We start from the raw sequence: 24,380 nt of genomic DNA on the forward strand, positions 1-24,380 counted from the left end.
AGGAAAGGGGGGAAGAAACCTTATACTTCTCTACTGATGCTGGTTCCAAGGAAAACCATGAAAGGTCTCGCTGTTTCATCCAGAACCATGTACAAATAACCAGCAAACAATATGACAAAAATTGTCAGAGAATGTCTAATCTTAAATTTGCAACTATCAAATGAGAGTTAAGATATAACAGACTTCAATAGTGTAATATTCTCACCTTTTTATCTTTTTCTAAAATGGTTTGGTCTCTCTGTTGTAAGAGACGTTTAAGTGACATCACTTCTTCTTTCAGCTGGCTTATAAGGACAAAATTGTCAGTTCCTCCGCTATCTGCTGATTGATTTATAGAGCTACTAAAAATAAGAAGTAAAATATAATTAACAGAAGTCCAAGAAAAACAGCATGTGTTCAAAATGCATAAATTAAGACAATTCCACAAACATCCTTAAGGCTAATGCAAAAAAATATGTACCTGACAGAAATGGATGCAACTGGCAAATTACCTTACTAATGGCACACATTACAAATACCTGCAGAAATATAATTCAGTATTAGCTTTTAGGGGGTCAATATTTCTAGCGTAAAGCAATACGCAGCCAATTTGTACAGTAATATCAGTAAATGTTTGGCTAATGTACTATATAATAAATCTATTCTAACAAAACTTAAAAGTTTAAAAATACTTATTGAGTCCCAACTTTCATTTGTCTGAGGGATACCAGTTAGAAAATGTTCTTTGAAAGTATGTGGCCTTTTCCAAATTATTTATACTTAAAAAAAGATTTTTTTTTTGTCTAAATAAAGCAGTAGGAACAGTACCATTTTCATACTATTAAGTTTTCATTAAAAAATATCCAATCGATTATGGTCACTGTCCTATGTGATACAAGAAAATTAACAAAGAAGGATATCAATTTACTTTCCTTTATTATATAGTGGCAACTATCAACCATCATTGTTCTCTTGGGTTGAAATTTCATAGCACTAAAGAAATCCAATTTTACCTATCTCCATTGGATGGCTTGGATTCCAGTTTGGGTTTTTTCTTTGGAGTTTCATTCTGAATTGCTGCAGAAGTTTTATGGCTGAAACCAAATAAAAAATGTAAGTACAAAGTAATAGCTACAAAAATATCAACAGTAAATCTGAAAAATAAATATAATTTACAATCAATCAATAATCATTTAAAAAGTGCTTACTATGTGTTAGGCACTGTGTGGAGTGCTCGGTATAACAAAGCAAAAATATAGCCCCTGTCCCCAGAAACTTTTTCAATGGAGACAATTGAAAAAAAAATTACTGAGAGCAGAGGGAAATAAATATGTGAAAGGTCTCCTGCAGAAGGTACAAGATTCGAGCTGACACATGAAAGAAGGTATCTTATAACCTTTCGAAGTCTAACTACAACAGAAGCAGAAAGAGCAGAGATTGGGTAGAAGCTGAAAAAAATATAAAAACAGACCTGAAAGTCAGAAGTTCATAGGATTTTAAATCTCAGTTTGTCTCTAGCTATCGAACCTCAATGTACCCTAGTTTCCTTTCATTTGGAAAATGAAGAAATACAACTAGATTTTTTTCAGGCAAGTGTTCCATTTAAAAATATTTTAAAATACTAAATTCAAATAGTTCAAAAAAATGGTAAGCATTTACCTCTGTTTCCACAGTCCTTGCTCTTGTTCTGGACTCAGACTGCTGATTCTGAAATACACACAATTAACATCTAATAATATCTATTAATAACATTTGTTACCAAAGGAAAACAAAATTAAACTTTTATCAGAATGTTTTTGTCAGCAAAGGAGATTCATTTAAGTTATCAGAATGAAAATAGCAATATAGCCAATTGTAATCCTGTACTTGTCTATACCATTTTTAGACTTATGATTTTCAGTTTAATTTATGAAAGAAACCATGAAAAATAATTTAGTCAACTCCACCAGGCATCTTTATGGGTTCCTGGAAAGAAAGCACAGCAATGGAGAGGCCTTTATAAGTCGTATTTGTTCCATCCTCTCCAGACTAAAATCTAATATGGGGCCTTTTAAGAATATGAAAATCATTAGATGGGTACTATAATTTCAAAGAAAACCACCAATTTAAAATTACAGTTAAAATGGTTAAGACTTAACCATATGTAAATTGAGATTTTTACCCTATTTTAAAGATTAAAGCATGCCTCAGTAAAAATCCTGAACCTGAAGAAATTCTTCCTTACCATAAATTGTTTTTGCTGTATTTTAAATTAGCATCTTTTTGTTCTGTGGAGTTTGGAAAGTATCAATCATCCTCAAGGGGAAAAAACTTTCCAAACAGAATATTTTGGTTTCTCTATTTCTTCTAACTTTTCCTTGTTTTCCTAAACAATTGTCCCAATACTCTATACATCTTTCATTAGTAAGGTAAACTAGATATACTCATCTAGTAAAGATTAAGACCATAAGTGGGATAGTGAAAGAGTTTGCAATTCTAATTTATAATACTGTTTATATATCATAGTATTCTTACTTCTTAAACCACTATGATACAGTGCTAACTCAGTAAGCTTGTTACTCATTATGACTTTTGGACTTTTTTTTCTGCTGTACTTACACATATCTAGTCCTTCACAATCTTGCATTCATATACTTTAGTTTTTCTTCAAGTACACTATTCTGCATGTGTCCTTACTGAACTGCTGGGAAAAGAGAGTGGCATACAGACCAACCTGGAAGGCAGCAATCAGAAATTAGGTGGGTCTTTTTGAGCAAATGTGAAGAGCAAGCCATAGGTTTAAAGACACAATTGTGTATAGTTCTGCAAACTGGTTATAACATCAAACCAAAAGAATCTACTTGTATTAGCATGGCAATAATTATTTTGTTTTTTTTCTGGCCACACTCAAAATACAGACAAAGTAACACCAGTCACAATATCTTTAAAAACAAGGGAAAAAACGTTCTTCTCCATATATTCTTGAGAATGATGATCTCACTAGATTATGGTGAATCTGAGGATTCAACTTGGTCTTTGCTTTGAACTTACTTAGCATGCACCTTCTGGTGATCTATTGTTTTAGTTAACTCTACAGACAGGACCCTATTGTCAATTGTGTACTCACCTAATAGTTGGGAGGTCTAGACCATATTTTTTCCAGTTTAATGATGAGAATTTCTTGGGGGACAAAATCAAAAACCTCAATGAAGTTAAATCTTATTAACATCAACTTCCTTGTGTTACTCTACAAGACCTATCATTCCATCACAGAAAAAAATCGATAAGTCTTATAGAATTTGAACTTTATTAAACTAGTTGTTCCCTTGTATCTTATCCTGAGAACATCTATTAAAACAGATTAGGGAGAAAATTATACTGGTACTGAGCTACCAGTATTAAAGTACTTAGACAACTCTGTACTTGTGGTTCACATTCTTCTACCACCCAGAAAAAAGTAAAACCAAGTAAGACTTTCATGCTTTGCCCCCTAAATCTAAACAACTCTATGGGAAAAGCCTAGGAGGATTATGAAAATTTAAGGCAAGTGGGAAAGTTGTAATTTTAAGTCTCAATTCTTTAATTCATCTCATACTGATTCAGAATGTTCAACTATTAGACAAATGCCTCTTTTTAAACCTCTAAACCACAACTTTTAACTAAATAGAAATATGAAACAAATGGAACATAAATTTGACTTTATAAAATAGCTCCTTGTAAGTCCTAATTCCTTTTTCTACCCATTAGGACATATTTATAATAAGTACTATATATACACACTTTTTACCATTATTATATTCTCCTAATAAATATTTTTTGGGAGGGGAAGTGGTAAGAGAAGGTAAATAAAACTATCTTCAATACCCACCCACGGAAAACATTTGAAGGAAGCTTGCAGTAAATTTGAAATGCAAAGTCTTTAGAATGTAAAATTTTCATTCCCTAGTCTTTTAACATTTAGATTTTTCATATGCTGTTTTCATATACGATACGATGTACAAAGATTAGATAATTTTTACTTTGTCAAAGGGCCTAGAAATAGAAAAATAGTTTAAAAAAAGATCTAGTATTGCTGGCATCTTTCTCCAATTTTAAAAAAATGTAATGAAAAGATGGAAGTATTTCCCTTATTTGGGAATAAAGTTCATGCAAATATATCTTTTAAAAGTAGAAAAATACTGCCATTAGGTAAAAATGTGATTTTTTCATAGTTTAATGTCCTCCAATACTTCCAATACATTCATAACTATTTTGGTTATAAATACTTTTCAAATGACTGTACACTTACCAGTCAACATCTGAAAAAAATAGGGATTAACCTGAACACAAAAACTTAAAATATGTTCATGGTTTTTATTTACAGAAGAAATTTTATTTTTTACCCCATCCTGTGTTTTGATGTGTAGTTTTCATATGCTGTTTTTATGAGAATGATCCTAGTGTTGAATCCAGAGTAATGTATATAAAACAAGGAAATACTGAAGCTTCTGACAGCCCAAGTCTATGAACTGGATCATTTGTTAACATACTGTTCTTATAATATTATCCCATATTTACTGTCCTTTTCAATCGGTGATTTGAGAATTGGCTAAAAGCAAATTATTCTCAGCCACATTATTAACATCATAAGGGTTAGTTTAAAAAAAAAATCTGAATACAAAAATATTAAATTACAAGCTGGTGATGGTGGGTGGGGACAATAGGGAGGACATCATCTATACTCTTTAAAATGTTTATAACCTAGAAATGAAATATACATGGCAAATACCCAAACAGACAAGAAAGATTAAGATTAAATTATATCACTGCTGAGATATTTTCTTCTAAGTGCTGAGGGAATTCTTGAATTATACTGAATATATCTTAAATACTAAATACGTACTTGTGGTGACTACTGCTATGACGATGGTGGTGATGGTGGTGGTGGTGGTGGTGTTTTGAATGGTGCTGGTCTTTCTCAGTAAGTGATGAGGAGGATGAGTTAGAATGTGAAGAACCCAGGCTCTTCCTCTGTTCCTTTGTCTTCTGTAAAACTCTCTTATAAGACAGGGTGCAAAGCCAGCATAGTAATTTTCCATCAACCTTTTAGAAGAAGATTTATATTAGCTCAAATAAGTCCTAAATGAAATCTCTTAAGAAATTACCTAAAACTCAAGGAAGCCTTTCAAAAAAGGTTAAATAAAATTATTCTCAAACTTGGAAAACAGAACTTTATAAGGAATTTTAAAACAGGCAATCTAATGTAACTTCAAACAGATTTCAACACTGCATTGTAGTTTGGTTTTTGATTAGCTTTTTATGTAATTAATTTGAAATGAAAATCTAGTGCCCTTAAGAGCAAATTATTCTTCCTGTTCCTGTAAGTTTAATTTTCTATTCCATTTAGGAACAGAAGTATCAGCAGAAACTAACTGCCATGCATGCCTTAACATTTATTTGAAGGCATCTATACACTAGCTAATAAAATACTATATATTTTTCATAACAGTAAAACTCTCAATTCTGACTGAAAGAATGGAAAGAGATCCACTTACAAATCTACATAAAATCAAAAATATATTAAAGAAATGTTATTACTACTAAGAAAACATCTTGGGATCTACAAATATTTTATACTAAAAAATGACTCAAAAAAATGTACAACGACATAAGTCACTAAACACCAATTGACTCCGGAATTCAATGTCATCTTGACAGTGCTTTATGGGACTGCAAATGGAATCAGTCACCCAGAAATATACAAATACTATTAATTCCACTTTGAATTCAAATGAGTGATACGATTATATTTCTGGATATCATAGAACCATGAACAAATAGAAAAATTACCTTTCTTCTTCCTTCCTCTTTGCGATCAAAAGCACATTGTTGTTTGCACTGTTCACAGGTTTGAGGTGGTCCATATTTTTTTTCCGAATTTGTGCAACGCTGACACTTTGTGCCAATAAACGCTGCAATGATATTACAGTACTGACAAGGTTTAGGCTAAAATTGAGAAGAGAAACAGCTTTCTTTACTTTAGGCATTTCAATGATGATAATCCTTATAATACTGCGGTATAAAAATCAAATACTTTTTCTTAACATTTGGAATAATGTTCAACAGTTATCTGCTCAACAGCCCATCAATATCAATTTATTTTATTTTGGGACTTATGAGCACACTGTTACTCTTTGAAAAAAACTGAAATAATATGAACCTAGTACTAACAGGTTTTTTTTTTTTTTTAAGTACTAAATGTGTAAATTTTAGAAGTACTTAAAGTACTAAAACAGTTGTTTTTTTCAAAAGTACTAAATAATATGGAAAAAAAAAGATAAATGCAAACTCCCAATTTCTTAGTCATACTAAATGAAGTCATGTTAATTCAAGAGTTATATCCCAGAATCATTTCTAAAAAAAATCTGTACAAGTGCATACAAACTAAATTTCATAATAATTTCAAACATAATTTCATTTTTCTTTGAAGAGAAAACATTTTAGAATCTTGTAGCACCTAAAGTCCTCATAATGAACATCAACAGATTGTCTTGTACTATACTACAGTAAATCTAAGTATATAAGATTAGATAGAATTTGTACTGATTGATATATACCATAAAAAGGTTTTTGAATTCAAGTCCTTCATACTTTTTTCATGAAAATCGATAGTTTGAAGGGGAAGAAAGATGAGCACATTTCAACTTTCTGCATAAATACTAGTACTATATTTGTTTAAATGTTTTTCCCCCAGGAAGTATGGCTTCACAAACTCTAGATTTAAAATGGGCATAAAATTTGTTCATTTCACAGCAGAGAGCAACTTCCTCAATCTGTTTATTCTACATCTAATTAAAATTTATGAAGTGATGATTTCAGATGTATGCTGAAACTACTTATGTACCCAAAATTAACACGTTTTCTATATAAATGCTTTGTCTTTAATATTATTATTTGACAGGTAATTCTTCAGTGACAAAATAGAAATGTAAGTAAGGCACAGACTTACTGTCCCAAATTGCTTCACATTTTGCGCACACTTCTTGCAAATTGTGTTAGTTTTGCTGTAAAGAAAAATTCACATGCCAGAATTAAGTTTAAATACAACTTTTAAGCCACTGATATACCATACAGAGGAACACATACAGCTGATAGTAATAGATCAGAAATAGCTCAAATCTTGTATTTCTTCAAAGATGTTTTATGAAAATAGCAAATATTGTTTTTCAACATTAATTCTTGGTCCTACTAGTAAAATTTCAATTTGAGAAAATCAATACTTGATAAGAAATAATGACAAAATTGGGATTATTGCCTGTAAAAGTACATCCTGGAGAAAAGTTTCATGATATCTAAAAGACTTTAACTATTTAAATACAAACCTCTCCTGTTGAAATTCTGATCTGCAATAAGTACATTTTACAATAGGATGTGCAATCCGACATTCCTGCAAGAAATTAATACAGCAGTGTTTAGCATATAGTCGAGTCTCTTCTGCAAAGGGGGAAGGAGAACAAACCTCTATAATTTCAAAATAATGTATTATGTTTCTGCAGGTAGAGTTGTATTATGTCCTACCATGTCATTATTTAAGGAAAATATGCCCTAATTCCTTAGGGAAAAAGTGGGTTTCTTTGTGTTTATTATATTTCTGTATGGTACTAACTAGGGTCAAACAGGACGGCAACCAGGTGGAGTCGATTTCAAGGTTTTGCAACCATCTGAAAACGCTTTTCCTATTTTGCAAGGCTGCTTACAAATGATCACTTTTGCTTTTAGGATCTGATAAGATCCGAATTCTCAGTTCATTCCCCAACAAGTCCTAGTTTTTCTGTGCAGGACAGGTCATCATTCAGTTCCCTCATGAGAGGTTTACAAGTGATCCCTAAATTCAAGAAGGGGAGAACTGAAAGGTCACGGAGCCAGGACAAAAATACCTCCTGCGGGAGACAGGTGGCTGGTCGCCTGGCAGGGGGGGTGTTAGCCCCACCCCAGAAGCCCCCTCCGAGATCTTAGCCCCATCTCGGGCCACCAGGCGGGAGGCGATCTCCCCTCATGCCCCGCCCCGCGCAGAGAGAAAGATCCCAGAAGCCCAATTCCGAGCCCAAGACTCCAACCCCCGAGGCGCCGGCTACGGGAGGGAGGAGGCGGAGCGCGGGACACCCAGCCCCCTCCCCGGGCCACGTCCCACTAGACCCCGCCCGGCGCACACGGACCTTGCAGAGCTGCTGCCCCTGGGAGAGCTCCTCGAAGGGATAGCGTTGAGTACACTTTGTGCAGGCGTACAAGGCCGAGGCCGCCATCCTCCTACTCCTCTTCCTCCACCGCCTCCTGCAACGCGGAGCCCTGCGGGGGACTGCGGGGTAGCCTGGGCACCCGGGCCCGGCCGCGCGCTCCTCCCGAAGCTTCCCCCCTTGACCCCCACCCCGTGCCCACTACGACTCCGCGCTAGGACCCAACTACAGCGCCGCCGCGGACTAAACACCAAGGCCACAGCCGTCTCCCTCCGCCTTGCTTAGCCACCCGTCCTCCCGGCCCCGCAACGATTCCCGGCCGCTCCCTCTTAGGCCCCGACGGCGGCGGAGGGAGACGAAACGGAGAGTCGAGGTGTAGATTTGCTGCGAGGCGACAGATCCGCTTCCTTCTCCTTCTCTCCGTTCTCATTCGGATTGGCTGTTGCTTTCTTCACGTCACTCAGGCGCCACTCCCCTATCCTCACCCCGGATACGCACCGAGCCCCCACAAAGGAAGAAGCTCACTAGCCAATAACAGTTCGCTACGGTCTGCGCGCGAAACTCACTTAAAAACCTTTCCCCGGCCAAAAGCCAGAGTGTGCTCGCTAGTGGCCAATCCAGTGTTTGGGGGAGAACTCTCCAATCCTATTGGATAATTGTCCACCAAAGATTTTTCCCTCCTGCTCTGCTGACTCGGTGTTTCTTGACTCCAATTGGACCGAGTAATTTGAGCGCCTTCTATACTCCCTCGTCATTGGGTCGTTCTTGGTAAGCACGTCCCACTTGAGAACTACCCCCCAAACCATTGTCAGACTGAACCGGAGCCGACAAGGCAGTCGGGATATTTTGTCCTCGTACATCAATGCGATTTATTTTAAGACACCAATCCAAAATAACGCCCGGAAAAGTTTCCTTTGCCCTCCTCAAGGGAGTCCTGCTATTTCCTTGCGTCTCCATTGGAATTTTTTGTTATTGGCCCTTTTAGTTTTCAATCCGACACCTTGTGGCGTCATCTTGGGGAAGGGGCGGATTCTTTCTCTCCCACCACTCCCGGACGATGTCCTCTTCTTTGATTGGTTATTTGTGACGCCGGTCCGGGTTTGTTGTCCTTTCGATGTGCGTAGTGTACGCGCACGCGCGCTGGGGGTGGGATATTATCGCAGACTTCTTAACTTGTAGATAAATCCTCCTACCTCCTCAATCTTCACCCCGCCGCTGGTTCGGTGGTGGCCCGGGCTCCCCGACCGGGTGGGGTGAATCACCCCTGGTGGGCGGGGCACGATTTTTGGGGCGGGGCTGGTGAACCTCGGCTGCTCTCACAGTAGGAGGAGCCTGCGGGCAGGCTGGAAGATGGCGGCGTCGGCGAGTTATTCTCGATGCTCGGTAAGGGACTGTTTGCGTTCGAACTGGGCCAGGGAGGCCTCCTACGCCCGTTGCGGCTCTGGCGCCCCTTGCCCGGGTCTCATCGGAGTCCTGGGGAGCCACATTCGCGTCCCGGCTTTCCCCAGCTCTTTCTTCCCTCCTCCCCACCCTTCGATAGCGTCTCCCGCTTCCCTGGGGTGAGCCCGGCCTCTGGAGGTGAGGGTGACCTCTGGCCCGCCAGGGTTTAAACCTTGTCGGCATCCCCGGGCCCAGCTGTTAATATCGGGCACTGCGTCCAATGGGGCTCCTGAGTTAGGTAACCCCTGCAGCCGCCAGGGAAATGACTGCGTGTTACAGTGCAAGGAGACCCGGGTTCTCCTGACTTCCCCAGCCTAGAAGGCGGCAATATGGGTCAGAATGGCAGGATTTAACGTGATGCCGAGTAGGAATGAGTGTAGAATCTTAGGCCTGGACTTAAAAAAAAAAAGTTTCACAGATGTAAAACGAGGCGGACGTGTCAGGACACTAGTGTGTCCAAGAAAAGATTTGGGGCTTTTAGTGGACTCCAAACTCGAACTAAGTGAATTGCCGTAGTAAGCAGGGAAATTTAGAAAGCTAATAGTCTCATTAAAAGCATCCATAATGAGGGAGGTGATTGGATTGGCCAGAGCATATTAGCAGTCAGTTTTGAATACTACTTAGAAGGACAGTGGTTGTCTAGAACAGAGAAGAATTAATTAGCTCGGTTGGTGAGATGGAAAGAGACTGACTTTGGAATTAGAGGAGTTGAACTTGAATCCTGGCTCTGTCATTTATTCATTTCCTGTGTGACATTAAGCAAATCACTGTTTCTGGGCCAGTTTCCTCATCTGTGAAAGAAAGGTCTTGGCCTCTGAAGCCCTGCTTTGTGATCCTATGAAATATGTAGAGGGTGGCATGGATTCTGTCAATAAAATTATCAAAGCAAAAAAAAATATTTGTGGATTTAACTTTAAAAAAAAAAAGAAATATGTAAAGGATTATGTAGAAGGGTCATTCAACTTTGTTTAAAAAAACAGTAGATATGTATATAATATGTATATGTATATATATATATATATATATATATATATATATATATGCCTCACTACGTTTAACTACAGAAAAGAGCTTTCACAGTTAACAGTATTCAAAAATTGAATGGACTGCCTTAGGAAATAATGGACATTCTTACAAGATATCTTCTATCAAAGGCTGTCCATTTCACCTTTACAACTTTTCTCAAATTTGCTGATTTTTTCCTCTGACACTTTCACTATGGTGCTGTCCCTTATCTTACCCATTCATGGATGCAATAGTCTGCTAATGATCTGCCTGCTTCAAGTCTCTCCCTGCTCCAGTCCTCCTTTTAGCCACTAAAATGACTTTCCTAAAATGCAAGTGTGATCACAGCCATTTCTCCAATAAAGTCCTGTGGCTCTTGATTGCTTCTAGGACAGAGGTGGGAGATGTCTGACAACTAGCAGCAGGTAATGATGAGTGAAAGCTAGGTACTGTTGTATCTCCCACTGTATTAAGTTATAGAAGTTAATAATTTTGCATGGTTCTCAAATGGTGTTAGAAAAATCCAGATGGCCCTTGGCAAAAGGAAAAAAAAAAGATTCCTCACCCCTGTTATAGAATCTGCTTGGCATTCAAAGCTTTTTGGAACCTAGCCTCCTGCTTTTCTGTGCTTATTTGACATCTTTATTCCTATTACATTAGTCTATTCCATGAACAACACTCCCATTTCTTGGCTCCAGGCATTTTCTCTGTCTATGGTTGTAATGCTCTCCTTCCTCTACTATTACTTACTCCCCTGGCCTGTTAAAACCCCACCTTTTACTGGAATCCCTCTCCAATTCCTCTTAATTCCATTGCCTTCCATTAGTTATTTCCTATTTGTCCTATATATAACTTTGTATTTGTTTGGATGTCACCCCTTAGATTGTAAGCTGCTTGAGGGCAAGGACTATCTTTTGCCTCTTTTTCTATTCCCAGTGTGATATTAAGTATTTAATAAGTGGTTTTTGATTCATTGGCCTGTCTTTAATATTTTAGTTTTTCTTTCTCAGCCATACTTTGGACTTTATAGCCTGTTTTTTCTGTTCAGTTCTAAACTTCTATGATTATTTAATGTCAAAATCAGAATCACAGAATTTCAGACTTGTAAGAGACCTGAACACCCATGTAGTCCAGTCAGTATCTGGACAAGAATTTCCACTAACATATAACAGAAAAGTATTAACTAGCCTTTAACTGATGAGCTCTAGTGAAGGAGAAACCACAACCTTCTCATGCAACTTATAACTATTAGGAATTATTTCACCAAGCTTATATTAGATTCCTTGCAACTAACATCTATTGCCTCTAATTTTGCCCTGTGAGGACATTGTTTCATCTTGAGTGAAATGAAGAATATGGTTGTGATTTCTAATGTTCTTTCCAATCTTATCAAGGGTATCAATATTCTGAAATGAGCACTGGGTTTGAACTAAGGAGGTGAGTTTTAATCCTAGTCCAACCACTAAATACATTTTCAGGTGTGGACAAAATATTTTATTTCCCAGGGCTTTAGTTTCTTGATTTATAAAATGATGATATTGATTAGATTATCTCCAAGGAGTTTTCTAGTTCTATGTTTTATTATACTGTGAAATCTCTTGATCAAATAACTATAACACATCTGGGGAAATTTGCTCACTGATATTCACATCATTTAGTTAACTTTAGTTCATTTAGCTAATATATATTTTTGAAGGGGTTTTATTCCTTCCTACTCATGCACTTTCTTTTTTCTCCACCAAAATCTATCCTTCAAAGCCAAATTGAAATCTCCACTTTAATGAAGCGTTTTTCCTGATTAGGGTCCAGCCTTCTATAGCTATGTGACTATCATATTTGGCTATCTATGTCTTATTTTCCTAACAAAGTTCAAACACGTAGAAGGGGATCCTGTCGTATATGCTTTTCATCCCACATCATGCTTTATATAGTCATTAAACTATTTAGTATCTATGTTGTAAGCATCAAGCTAACTGTTGGGAATAATATAACAGTATTTATTACTTATTATATACCAGGTGCTGTGATAAGCATTTACACTTATCTCATTTGCTCAAGTGCTATTGTTATTTCCATTTTATGGATGGGGAAGCTGAGACAGACAGGTTAAATGACTTGGCAGTGGTTACTCTGGTAATAAGTGTCAGAGGCCAAATTTAATTCAGTTTCCTTATTCCATTTCACGCTCAATGGTCTATGGTACCATGAAAAGCAAAAGATATTTCTAACTTATAGTCTAATGGGAGACACCCAATGCAAATATACAATTAAGATATCCAAGGATAAACTGGAGGTAATCAACAGGAAGAAAGCACTAGAAAAGAGACTTCCTATAGAAAGTGAGATTTTGGCAGAAACTTCAGAGAATTCTGAGCATTGGAGATAATCAAGTGAAAATGCCTGCAAATCAGAGGTATTGTATCTTGTGTGAGGAACAGCAAGAAAACCATTGTCACTGGAACACAGACTAGAAGGTGGGGTTTTAAGGCTGATTTATTAAGGGTTTTTGAATGCCAAGTAGAGTATTTTATATTTGATCTTAAAAGCGATATGAACCACTGGAATTTATTGAATAGGAAGGTCAGAGCTGGGCTTTAAGATCACTTTGTTAATTGAATACCAAGTGACTTTAGTTTCATCTCACCTAGTCTGCTTGTTTTAAGGGGAAAGAATTTGGGCAGGGGAAACAAACCAACAGAATGCATATCAATAGAGCTTGATGAGGGTGTCTCAGAGAAGACAAAAAGACATAAATGAGAGGTAAAATCGTCAGACCTTGAAAAGACTGAAAAGTCAAGGATAAAACCTGTTAGAAGAGGAGAAGGTATGGGGGGGGGAGGGGAAATAATGAGTTCAGATTTGGACTTGTTGAAGTTTTGTGTTTATTGGAATCAAATTCTGAGATGTTCAATAATAAGTTAAAGAGGTGTGACACTGGAAGCCAGTAGAGTGATTAGGACTGAAGAAGTAGTCATGAAAATAATCACCATAGAGGTGATAATTAAATGTGTGAGAGTTGAAGAAATGACCAATAAAATAGCATAGAAGGACAAGAGAAGAGGATTGAAAGACAACTATATTTGTTGAAATAAATTAATAATTGAGTTTTTACAATGTATACAATATTTTAGGGCTTTGTAAGAAATAATTTAATGAGTCTTTGAGCTCACTAATGTTGATATTTCCTTTGGTATTCCCTTCAGAGGTGTAGATTGTGGCTGCTCAGTGTTTCTCATCTTCTATTCTGTCCTCCTGTGAAGCCTCCATAGAGTGGATCCACATACATACTGAAGGGTTCTTTTAAATTCTTTTGACATTGTGCAGATATCAGAGAAGCACATACAACCAGCTCTTATCTTTTTTCTTTTAAAATATTTAGTATTTATTTTTACATATAAAGATAATTAAACAATCGTGTTTCTTTATTTAGTATTATATTTTCCCCCAGTTACATATAAAAATAGTTAACATTTTTTAAACTTTGAGTTTCAGATTCTCTTCCTTCTTCCCCTCCTCCCCCACTGAGAAAGCAAGCCATCCCTTATAAGTTATATATATGTAGTGACACAAAACATTTCCATAAAAGTCATGTTATGAAAGAAAACAGACTACCTTTCCCCTCCCTCCCCTCTCAAAAAAAAAAAAAAAACCCTCAAGAAAAATAAAAAAAGGATGCTTCAATATGTATTCTGATACCATCAGTTCTTTTTCTGGATATGGATAACATTTTTCATCCTAAGTCCTTCAAAGTTGTCTTAGATCATTATAATCGTTATAAAGTCATTCACAACTAATGATTTTTCAGTGCTGCTGTTACTTTGTAAATAGTCCATTACATTTTGCATAAGTTCATGGAAGTTTTTTCCAGGTTTTTCTGAGCGCATCTTGCTCATCATTTCTTAAAGCACAGTAGCATTCCATCATAGTCACATACCACAATTTGGTCTCTACAATTGATGGGCATCCTTTACCCTGCCCTTTTTCCCTGCAAAAGAACTGATACATACACAGAGAGAGGGGTTCTGTTCCTTTTTTGGGATATAGACCCAGTTGTAGTATTGCTAGGTCAAAGGGCATGCATAGTTTTACAGTCCTTTGGTCACAGTTCCAAATGCTCTATATAATGATTGGATCAACTCACAACTTCACTTTGAATGCATTAGTGTCTCATTTTTCCCACATTCTCTCCAATATTGTAATTTTCCTTTTCTGTCCTTTAAGCCAATTTAATAGGTTTGAGGTAGAATTTCAGAATTGTTTTAATTTGCAATTCTCCAATCAATATTGAATTCTAGCTATTTTAAATATGGCTATTCCTAGCTTTGATTACTTCTGTTCTGAAAACTTTTCATGTCTTTTGATTATTTATCATTTGGGGAAATAATTCTTTTGTAAATTTAATTTATTCCCAATGTGTGTTTGAAAAATGAAGCCATTATCAAAGGAAATGTTTCAAATTTTTTATCACAATTACTATTGCTAACTATTGTATTTCCCTCCCTGTTTATTCTGTTCTTCCTCAAAAGTGTTTTGCATCTTCAGTAGCTCTTCTTCGAATCTTCCCTCCTTTCTATCATCTTCTCCCTAACTCACTTTTCTTTCCCCATCCCCTTCTACTTTCCTATAGGGAAAATAGATTTCTATACTTGAGTACCTTTATGTTTTCCCACTGAGTCACTTCTGCACTCCCTCTTATTTTCCCTTTCACTATAAAAGTTTTTTCTTGTCTCTCTTATGTGAGATAATTTACCCCATTCCACCTCTCCCTTTCCCTTTTTCCTAGTATATTCCTCTCTTACCCTTTAATTATATAGTTTTTAGATCCCTTCACATTCGATTCATATTTAATTTCTTCTAACAGCTTCCCGTCTAGAAATATAAACAGTTTAACCTTATTAAGGCCCTTTTGATTTGCCTTACCTGTTTACCTTCTTTTTTTTTTTTTTTTTTTAAACTTCAGTTTTATATTTGAAAGTCATGTTTTCTATTCAGCTGTGGTCTTTTTATCAAGAATGTTTGAGCAAGTCCTGAAGTCAGGAGGACCTGAGTTCAGATCTATTCTCACACTTCCTAGCTGTGAGATGCAAATCACTTAATCCCAATTGACTGGAGGAAGAAGCCGGGGAGAGAATCTTTGGGAGGTTCTCTATTTCATTGAATGTCCATTTTTTTCTCTCAGAAAGAATAATCTTACCTCCTCTGCCCTCTGGAATAGCATATTCTAAGCCCTCCAGTCCTTTAATGAAAAAGCTGCTAAATCTTTTGGTATCTTGACTGTGGCTCCAAGATACTTGAGAATTGCTTCTTTCTGGCTGCTTGCAGTATTTTCTTTTTAGCACTTGGGAGCTCTGGAATTTGATTATAATATTTCTGAGAGTTTTCATTTTAGGATTTCTTTCAGGAAGTGATCAATAGATTAAATTTCTATTGTTCCCCTCTGGTTCTAGAATATCAGGGCAGTTTTCCCTGATAGTATCTTGAAAGTTGATGACTTGGATGTCTTGGTTATTTATTTATTTGTTTGCTTATTTATTTATTTTTGATTGATCATGGCTTTCAGATAGTCCAATAATTTTTAAAGTTATGTCTTCTGGATCATTTTACCTACCACCAAGTCAGTTGTTTTTCCAGTGAGATATTTCACATTTTATTTTCTTTTTTTCATTTTGGGGGTTTTGTTTTGTTTCTTGATTTCTCATAAAATCTTTAATTTCCATATACTCAATTCCATTTTTAAGGAATTATTTTCTTCAGTAAGTTTTGTACCTCTTGTTCCATTGGGTCAGTTTTGTTTTTTAAGACATTCTTCTCCTCGTTGTCTTTTTGTACTTCCTTTACCATTTGGTCTTATCTGTTTTTTAAGATGTTCTTTTTCTTCAGTATTTTTTTCTGTCTACCAAGCTGCTGGATCATTTTTCATGATTTTCTTGCATCCCACTCATTTCTCAGTTTTTCCTATACCACTCTTACTTGATTTTCAAAATCCCTTTTGAGCTCTTCCATGGTTTAAGACCAATTCATATTTTTCTTGGAGGCTGTGGTTGAGGGAGCTTTGATTTTGTTATCTTCTGGTCAGAATTTTTTTCTCTTGTTTGCTCATTTTCCCAGCCTATTTCTTGACACTTAATTGTGAAAACTGGGTCCTAGAGGGAAAGTGCCCTGTCCCAAGTCTCTGGTTTTGTGAAGTTGTTAAGGACCTTTAAGTTTTCATTTTTTCCAGGGTGATGAAAGTTATGTTTATTACTCTCCTGGCCTGTGTTCTGATGACCACAAGTTCTCTTTTCTGCCCTGAAACTGATGAGGGTCTCCATACTACTGTGGCCTCAATCTCTAGAGTGGTGTATTCTGAGACTGCCACCACAGATACTGTAGCTCAGATCCAAGTATGGGCAAAGCAACAGATTCTCACCTCAGTGCTAGCAGAGAGACTCCGTAATATCCTTCTGACCAGTTGTTTTACCCCCTTACCATCTATGGTTCAAGAATTCTGGAAGTAGCTGTGGCTATTGCTAATTCAATATCTCCACGGCCTGCTCGTGGCATGTTGGGGCCAAACACAACCTGTGCGATTGTGCTCCACTTTCACCATGGTTGCAACAGATTTTTCCTCTCAACTTCAGCTGGAAAAATTTTTCACTGTCTTTTCGGGGGTTCTATTTCCCAGAATTTGTTTAGAGTCATTACATCAAGGTATTTGGAAAAGACTTCAGGCAAGTACTTGCTTTTACTCCACTGTCTTGGCTCTGCCTTCCATCTTTTTTTTTTTTTTTTTAAGCAATCTCAGTATGCACTTCTTCAAGAATAATAAAACTGTTGCCTATATATAGGCAATTCCAATGAGAGTTGGCTGACATGAGATTCATTAAGGGAAAGTATTGGTTTTCTTAGGATAGATTAAGATTGAGTATTGGAATCAGTCACTTAGCATTTTAAGTACATACTTGGAGTCTGTGTTAAGTGCTAGGGATAAAAAGACCCAAAAATGGTACTGCGTCTTTAAAAATTGGATTACACAGACTAATAACCTCATTGGTTTTTTTTGCAGACTTGTTATATTAATAGAAAAATGAAATGCTACAGATTACATTTTTTTAGCAAAGCATGTAAATTTTTTTTTAATTAAACTAAATACAAAATAAGAAAAAACAGAAAAAGAATGACAGAAAAATAAAAGAAAACATTGTCATATGCCCAACTGAACATTAGGGAGGATTCAAAATATATACAATAAACGAAATTCTATTCATGATTGTTCATCTTTGCTTTGCCTTTTTATAGATTTTTCTTTTATTCTCCACCCTTAAACATATGATATACATTTCCATGTAAAAACCACAAAATAATTTATCCATGTTGAGTCCCTTGAAATTTATTTTTAATGTTGACTCTTATATGTTTAATTTTCTATAAAGTTTGGGTTTGGTTGAAACAAGTCCTGAAAATCTCCAAGTTTGTTCAATATTATGGATAATTTTACTGGATATATTTTTTGCTGCAGGCTGGTTGTTTTGATTGCTGATATATATATTATTGTTGGACCTGTGGTCTTCTATTGTAACTGCTGATATGTCCTATATAATTCTAATTAAAGTTTCAGCATATTTGAATTGATTTGTTTAATCCAGTTATTCTTTTTTTGGAGTGGGGGCATTAGTTTAAAAATTAAAAGTAAAACATAGTTTTCAACATTCACCTTTGCAAAACCTTGTATTCCAAATTCCTTTCTCCTTCCCGTCTTCCTCCCTTCCCTAGATAGCTAGCAATCCAATGTAGTTAAACATGCGCAATTCTTCTAAACATATTTTCATATTCATCATACTGTACAAGAAAAATCAGATCAAAAGGGAAAAATCAAAACATGAGAAAGAAAAAAAAACAAGCAACAAACAATCATAATAACAAAAAAAGTGAAAATACTATGCTTTGATCCAAATTCAGTGGCCATAATTCTTTTTCTGGATGGAGATGGCTCTCTCCATCACAGGTCTATTGGAATTGCCTTGAATCACCTCAATATTGAAAAGAGCCAGATCATCACATAATCTTGTTACTGTGTACTATGTTCTCTTCTGCTCACTTGACTTGGCATCAATTCAGGCTATTCTGAAATCAGCCTGCTCATCATTTCTTATAGAACAATAATATTACATAACATAACTTATCTAGTCATTCCCCAGTGGATGGACAGCACACAGTTTTCAGTTCCTTGCCACTACAAAAAGGGCTGCCACAAAGATTTTTGCACATATGGATCCTTTCTCCTTTTTTATGATCTCTTTGGGATACAGACCCATTACAAACACTGTTGGATCGAAAAGTATGTATAGTTGGATAGCCTATGGGCATAGTTCATACTGCTCTCTAGAATGGTTGGATCAGTTCACAACTCCATCAACAACTTACTAGTGTCCCAGTTTTCCCACATCCGCTCTAACATTTATCATATCTTTTCCTATCACCTTAGCCAAACTGAGATGTGTGTAGTAGTGCCTCAGAATTGTCTTTGTATTTTTCTGATCAATAGTGTTTTAGAACATTTTTTCATATGACTAGAAATTTCTTTGAAAATTGTCTGATCATACCCTTTGACCATTTATCAATTGGGGAATGGCTTGTATTATTATAAATTTAAGTTAATTCTCTATAGATTTTAAAAGTCAGGAACATTGGATGTAAATTTTTTTCTCAGCTTTCTGTCTCACTGTTAGTCTTTTTTTGTTTTTTAATTTTGTTTGTGCAAAGCCTGTTTAATGTAATCAAAACCATCTATTTTGCATTTCATATTGTTTTCTAGTTCTTATTTGGCCATCTTCCACATCTGAGTGGTAAACTATTGTTCTTCTAATTCGATTATAGTATTGCCCTTTATTTCTAAATCATGAACCCATTTTGACTTAAGCTTGGTGTAGTTGTTAGATGTTAGTCAATACCTAGTTGCTGCCATGCTATTTTCCAGTTTTCCCAGGAATTTTTGTCAGATAGTGAGTTCTTATTCCAGAAACTGGAGTCTTGGGTTTTTTAAACACTAGATTATTGTAGTGATTATTGTGTATTGTGGACCTAATCTATTCCAGTGATCTACTAGTCTGTATTTCTTAGCTAGTACCAAATATTTTTGATGACCACTGCTTTATGATCTGGTACAGCTAGGCCACTTTCGTTTGCATTTTTTCCATTAATTCCCTTGAAATTCCAGTCTAATAATTTTTATATTTTCTCTTCTTGATCTGTTCTTCAGAGCTATTGTTTTTCTCAAAATGTTTTCATTCTTTATATTTTGTTTTAGCTTCACTGGCTTCCCCTTGCCCAGTTCTAATTTTCAAAGAATTATTTTATTCTTCAAGACTGTATCTCCTTTTCTAGTTGCTTACGTTTCTCCCCCTCCCCTCCCCCCATAATCTTATTTTTCTTGGATGGTTCCTTGTAGTTTTTCCTCAATCTCTCTCATTCAATTTTTAAAGAATTTTTTGAGTTCTATAAATTCTTTGTGGGCAGATAGCCATTTAACATTACTCTTTAGGATAGAAGAGACATTTTTTACTTCACTATCCTCCTCTGAAGGTGAATCCTCGTTTCCCCCATATTCATTGTAAGTTTCTATGGTTGGGTTCTTTCTTTGCCTGTTCATTTTTTAAAAATAAGAACTATTGGTGTAATCATCTCTAATCTTGGGGTTGGGGGGGATGGTGCCAGTAGCTTCACTTCATCTCTCCCCTCTCAACCTGGAACCTCAAACCAAAAGTTCCACTCTCCTGCTACTGCCTGCAGCCAGCAAGCATCCTTGTCCCACTGCTTCTGCACTCATGGTAGGGTAGAGGGGGAGATGGACACAGGAGGTTCCTGGACACAGGTGCTGGTTCCTTCTCAACTAGTCATGTCTCAGCAGCACAGCTAAACCTGATATTCCTAATCAGTTGAAATTCCCTCTATCTTTTGGGACTCTGCTTATCCAGGAGGGAAAGTTAACTGTGGTTCAGGCTGAGGATCCAGTCAAACCCAGTTATACCTAGGACTCCCCACTTGGTGTTTTTGTAGAGCTAACCTGAGTGTTTACACTTCACACCAGTTATATATATACCTTGACTTGGGATCTTTTTAAGGGTCTTCTCAGGGTTATCCCAAGAGGACTCCTCTTCTGTTTGGAGTATTACTTTGTTTTTTCATTGATCTGTGTTTGACCTAAAAGCTCAGTTTTGTTCTGGAGAGCTAGAAATTTTCAGAGCTACTTTGCCATCTTCTCAGAATCCTGCCAATTAATCCAATTTTTAGGTACAAGATGGAGATGGGATTTGAATCAATTTTTATATCTATAAAGTGAAGGAATTGTACTATATATTGCCAATGAGATTACTTCCAGCTCAGATTTTATAATCTTAGTAATACAGGTGAATTCAGGATTGATTGGTTGACTGAATCTGAATGGAAATCATTGTTGCTTCACTCTCAGCTTGAGAGTTTGCAATAGTTACCCAGGAATTGACGGTGCTTTAGACAGGGTATTAATGTTGTTGGCATAAGCAGATGATTTCAGAACTTAAGTATTCTTAACTAGCTAACAAATTTAATGAGACTGTCAGGAGCTAAATGGTATCAAAGTTAATCCAATTAAATAGAATACATAGACTTAAAAAAAAGTCTTATTACATGGCTTCAAAAAACTAACTTCACAAATACATAAGTAGATCTAAGGGTTTTCATGGACCACAAACTCAGAATATTTAATAGTATGCTATAACAATGAAAGAAAAAGACATAATAGGTTTTAATAGTGGCTAAATCTTTTGTGTTTAGTCTTAGATTTCCTTATTATAGGAAGTACATTGACTAACTGCCAAGCATATAGAAAAGAACTGAACCATCTTCAAAATCATGTTGTAGGGCTAGTTAACTTGAAGAATAGACAAATTGGGTGCATGATAATTGTCTTCAACTATTTAAGATGGCTAGATAGTAGATTGGATGTTGTATCTAGACCTGAAGTTAAATCTAGTTTTAGACAGCTGGATAAATCAATTAACCATTCTATGCCTCTTTCTTTATCTGCTGGATGGGGATAATAATGATGCCCACCTATTTTAGGGTTGGGTAAGGATAAAATGAGATAATATTCAGGAAACAATTTGCTTAAAACTAGTTCTTTCAAGCTATTGTGGAGAAAGACATTTGTTTGCTTGGCCCCAAGGGATAGAACTAGGAATAGGATTGAAGTAATAGAACTATCAATAGTTCTATTGGACCATACCAGAAGGTAGTGCATCATTCCTCATTAGAGGAATGATAATAAACTAGACATATATTAGAGAGATTCTTATTAAGATACAGGTTGGATAAAATAACCTCTGAAATTTTCATTCAGTTCAAACTGATTCAGTAGTGAAAAACAATAGAAAAATTTTGAGAAAAGTATTAAAGCAATTAAAGTGCAATTTGAGGAACCTTAATTTCTTTATGTGTTAAAAAAAAAAAAAAAAAGGAGGAAGATTGGATAGATTGCCTTTAAGGTTTCTTGAATCTCTAAATCTATGATTCTACAATTAAGCTTAATGACTCAGTATAAAATAAGATTGGGAGGAAATGGAGAAAGAGACTGAGTATCATGCTCTCTTAATTAATCAAACCTCATAAGCTCCAGAAGAATGATTTTACTTTTTGTGTTAGTTTCATGACCCTGTACCCTGAATTTTCCAACGTGACTCCTGTTTCTTTCTGCCTTGTTTATCTTTACTATATTTTTTGTTCTTTCTGGGAACTTCAGTCCCTCCATTGCTCATTGCATTTGTCCAGCCTACCACCCAAGCAAAACAAGAATTCTACTAAAAAAAGAAAAGGGTTATTGTGGTCACAAGGATTCTCAAAACTCAAATCCAGAAGACATAATTCTTAAAGCATCTACAGACAAAGCCTCAAAGAAAAGCATGGTTTGAGCTCAAACTCAACTAGAATTCCTGGAAAAGATGAAGCAATAGTTTTCCAAAAAAAAAAAAAAAAGAGAGTTTATAAATATTTATAACAATGAATGTCCCAGAGGAGAAAAAAATAAAGAAGAATGGAAGAAAGAATTGGAAGGATAATTAATAGCTTGACACAAGAGGTATAAAATCTTATCCAAGCAACAAACTCCTAGAAAATTAGAATAGATCAAATAGAAGCCTGTAACTCCATGAGACAAATTTTAAAATAAAGTCAAATGATTAAAAACAAAAGAAAACATAGATATCTCATCAAAAACTACTGAAAAACAAATTAAGGAGAAAAAAGTTAAGACCCATTATTTGGGTCTTAACATTTTTCTCCTTAATTTGTGCAGTGGCCATAAAAAGAGCCTAGACAAAACATTTCAAGAAATTTAATTTTTTGTTAATTAATTGTTGGAAGTAGGGACTCTGCATCTAAGACACAATCCTAGAGGACTAAATAAGGAGTAATAGCTACCTCCTGATAGTAAAATGAAAAATTCAGAGCACCGAGTGTTACATATTTATTCATTTATCTAGTCATTTGTCTATTTATTTTGGGGTTGACCAACATGGTCACGTGTTTGTCTGTACAAAGATTGGAGATTAGTAAAAGTGAGGATGATAGGTCTGTCTGCTGGAGAAAACAAGATGTGTTGTTTTTAGTGCTTCTTTAAGAAGATTAAGATTACAGAGAGATGTCAGCAAACTTTAATGTCTGACTATCTTGATGGCCTTTCTAACTATATTGATTAGTTGAAGGTAGGAACTATTCTTTAAATTTGTTTTGCAGTACTGTGCATAAAACACTTTGTCAAAGGATTGATTATTGTAGTCTTTTTTTAAAGAATGTGTTTTGTCTTTTAATAAATATGATAATAAAAATTACATATATAAGCTATAGTTTAAACAAACCTAACTAGCATTTACAAGTGGTTTAAGACATCCAAAAATGCTAATAATTAAATTTTCTTTCCTTTGTTTTTGTAGTACTTATGTTATTATATGTTGGTAAGCATGAAATAATTGGTTTTCTTTTGCGATAGAAATGAGAATGCTGAACTATTTTTACAGTATTCAGAGGTAGCAGATTGAAGAACAAATTTGAGTTCTACTATTGCCAAAACTCATTGTTACTCTTACAAGCTCTATTAAAAATATTTACTAATCATTCATCATTAACTAAACTTAAACTGTTTCATTTTTTCAGAACATCCTACCTGAACCACCTCTGTCTACTGCAGCCATGGTTCGACTGTCTTCATCTTCATATGTAGTCTATCCACCTGATAAGCCTTTCCTTAATTCAGATATACGACGCTCTCCACAAAAACCAACATGTGCCTATCCAGAAAGCAATAGCAGAGGTAAAGTAGGCAAATAATCTTGATTTTAACTGAGATTAAATCAGGATTAAAATTGTGTAGTCATTCATATTTTTCATTAAAATAATGGGAAAGGGTAAAATTTCCTTGGTTTTAAGAATTTACTGTTTCCCTCCAAAACCTCATTTCTTCCTACTTAAAAAAGGGACATTTTGACTTATATAATGACTATAATTTTAGCTCTGATGTAGATGTAAGGGTGTTATTCTAGTTTAATATCCCTTGCCAAAATACATTTATACATACTTAATGCTATCTAAAACAAGTGGTAGATAAGTACTTAATATCTTACATTCTTAGGGTCATAGTTCTAGGCTAAAAGAGGAACCTCAGAGACTTTCTGGGTCAAATCTCATTTTAATAGATGAGGAAAGTGAGATTTTGAAAAGTAATGTGACTTGCTCATGGTCACATAGTATATTAAA

The 24,380-nt window shown here is 35.7% G+C and overlaps 2 protein-coding genes across 9 annotated transcripts in view; one reads left to right on the forward strand and one right to left on the reverse strand.

Moving 5' to 3' along the window:
• FAM76B (family with sequence similarity 76 member B) overlaps positions 1–8,484 on the reverse strand; it is a 76,023-nt gene extending 67,539 nt beyond the window's left edge. For 3 of the 5 annotated variants that reach the window (XM_023499495.2, XM_031961040.1, XM_003764298.4), the window contains exons 1-8: positions 8,154–8,484; positions 7,320–7,384; positions 6,947–7,001; positions 5,788–5,943; positions 4,841–5,040; positions 1,639–1,686; positions 993–1,073; positions 206–341 (exon numbers count right to left, since the gene is read on the reverse strand). In XM_023499495.2, coding sequence (XP_023355263.1) covers positions 206–341; positions 993–1,073; positions 1,639–1,686; positions 4,841–5,040; positions 5,788–5,943; positions 6,947–7,001; positions 7,320–7,384; positions 8,154–8,240 — 828 coding nt within the window. In that variant the 5' untranslated portion in view covers positions 8,241–8,484. The remainder of the gene's footprint in view (positions 1–205; positions 342–992; positions 1,074–1,638; positions 1,687–4,840; positions 5,041–5,787; positions 5,944–6,946; positions 7,002–7,319; positions 7,385–8,153) is intronic. The other 2 variants (XM_023499496.2, XM_023499497.2) reach the window with 1 other exon arrangement.
• Positions 8,485–8,824: 340 nt separating this feature from the next.
• Positions 8,825–24,380, forward strand: part of CEP57 (centrosomal protein 57) — a 70,832-nt gene continuing 55,276 nt past the window's right edge. For 2 of the 4 annotated variants that reach the window (XR_004233191.1, XM_003764297.4), the window contains exons 1-2: positions 9,367–9,554; positions 23,781–23,937. Coding sequence is in view for 1 of the 4 variants with exons in the window: in XM_003764297.4 (XP_003764345.3) it covers positions 9,522–9,554; positions 23,781–23,937 (190 nt within the window). In the remaining 3 variants the exon portion in view is untranslated. Of the gene's footprint in view, positions 8,940–9,366; positions 9,555–23,780; positions 23,938–24,380 lie in introns of those variants that run through there. The other 2 variants (XR_004233192.1, XR_004233193.1) reach the window with 2 other exon arrangements.

Source organism: Sarcophilus harrisii, chromosome 3 (genome assembly GCF_902635505.1).
Source record: "Sarcophilus harrisii chromosome 3, mSarHar1.11, whole genome shotgun sequence".
Classification (NCBI taxonomy): Eukaryota; Metazoa; Chordata; class Mammalia; order Dasyuromorphia; family Dasyuridae; genus Sarcophilus; species Sarcophilus harrisii.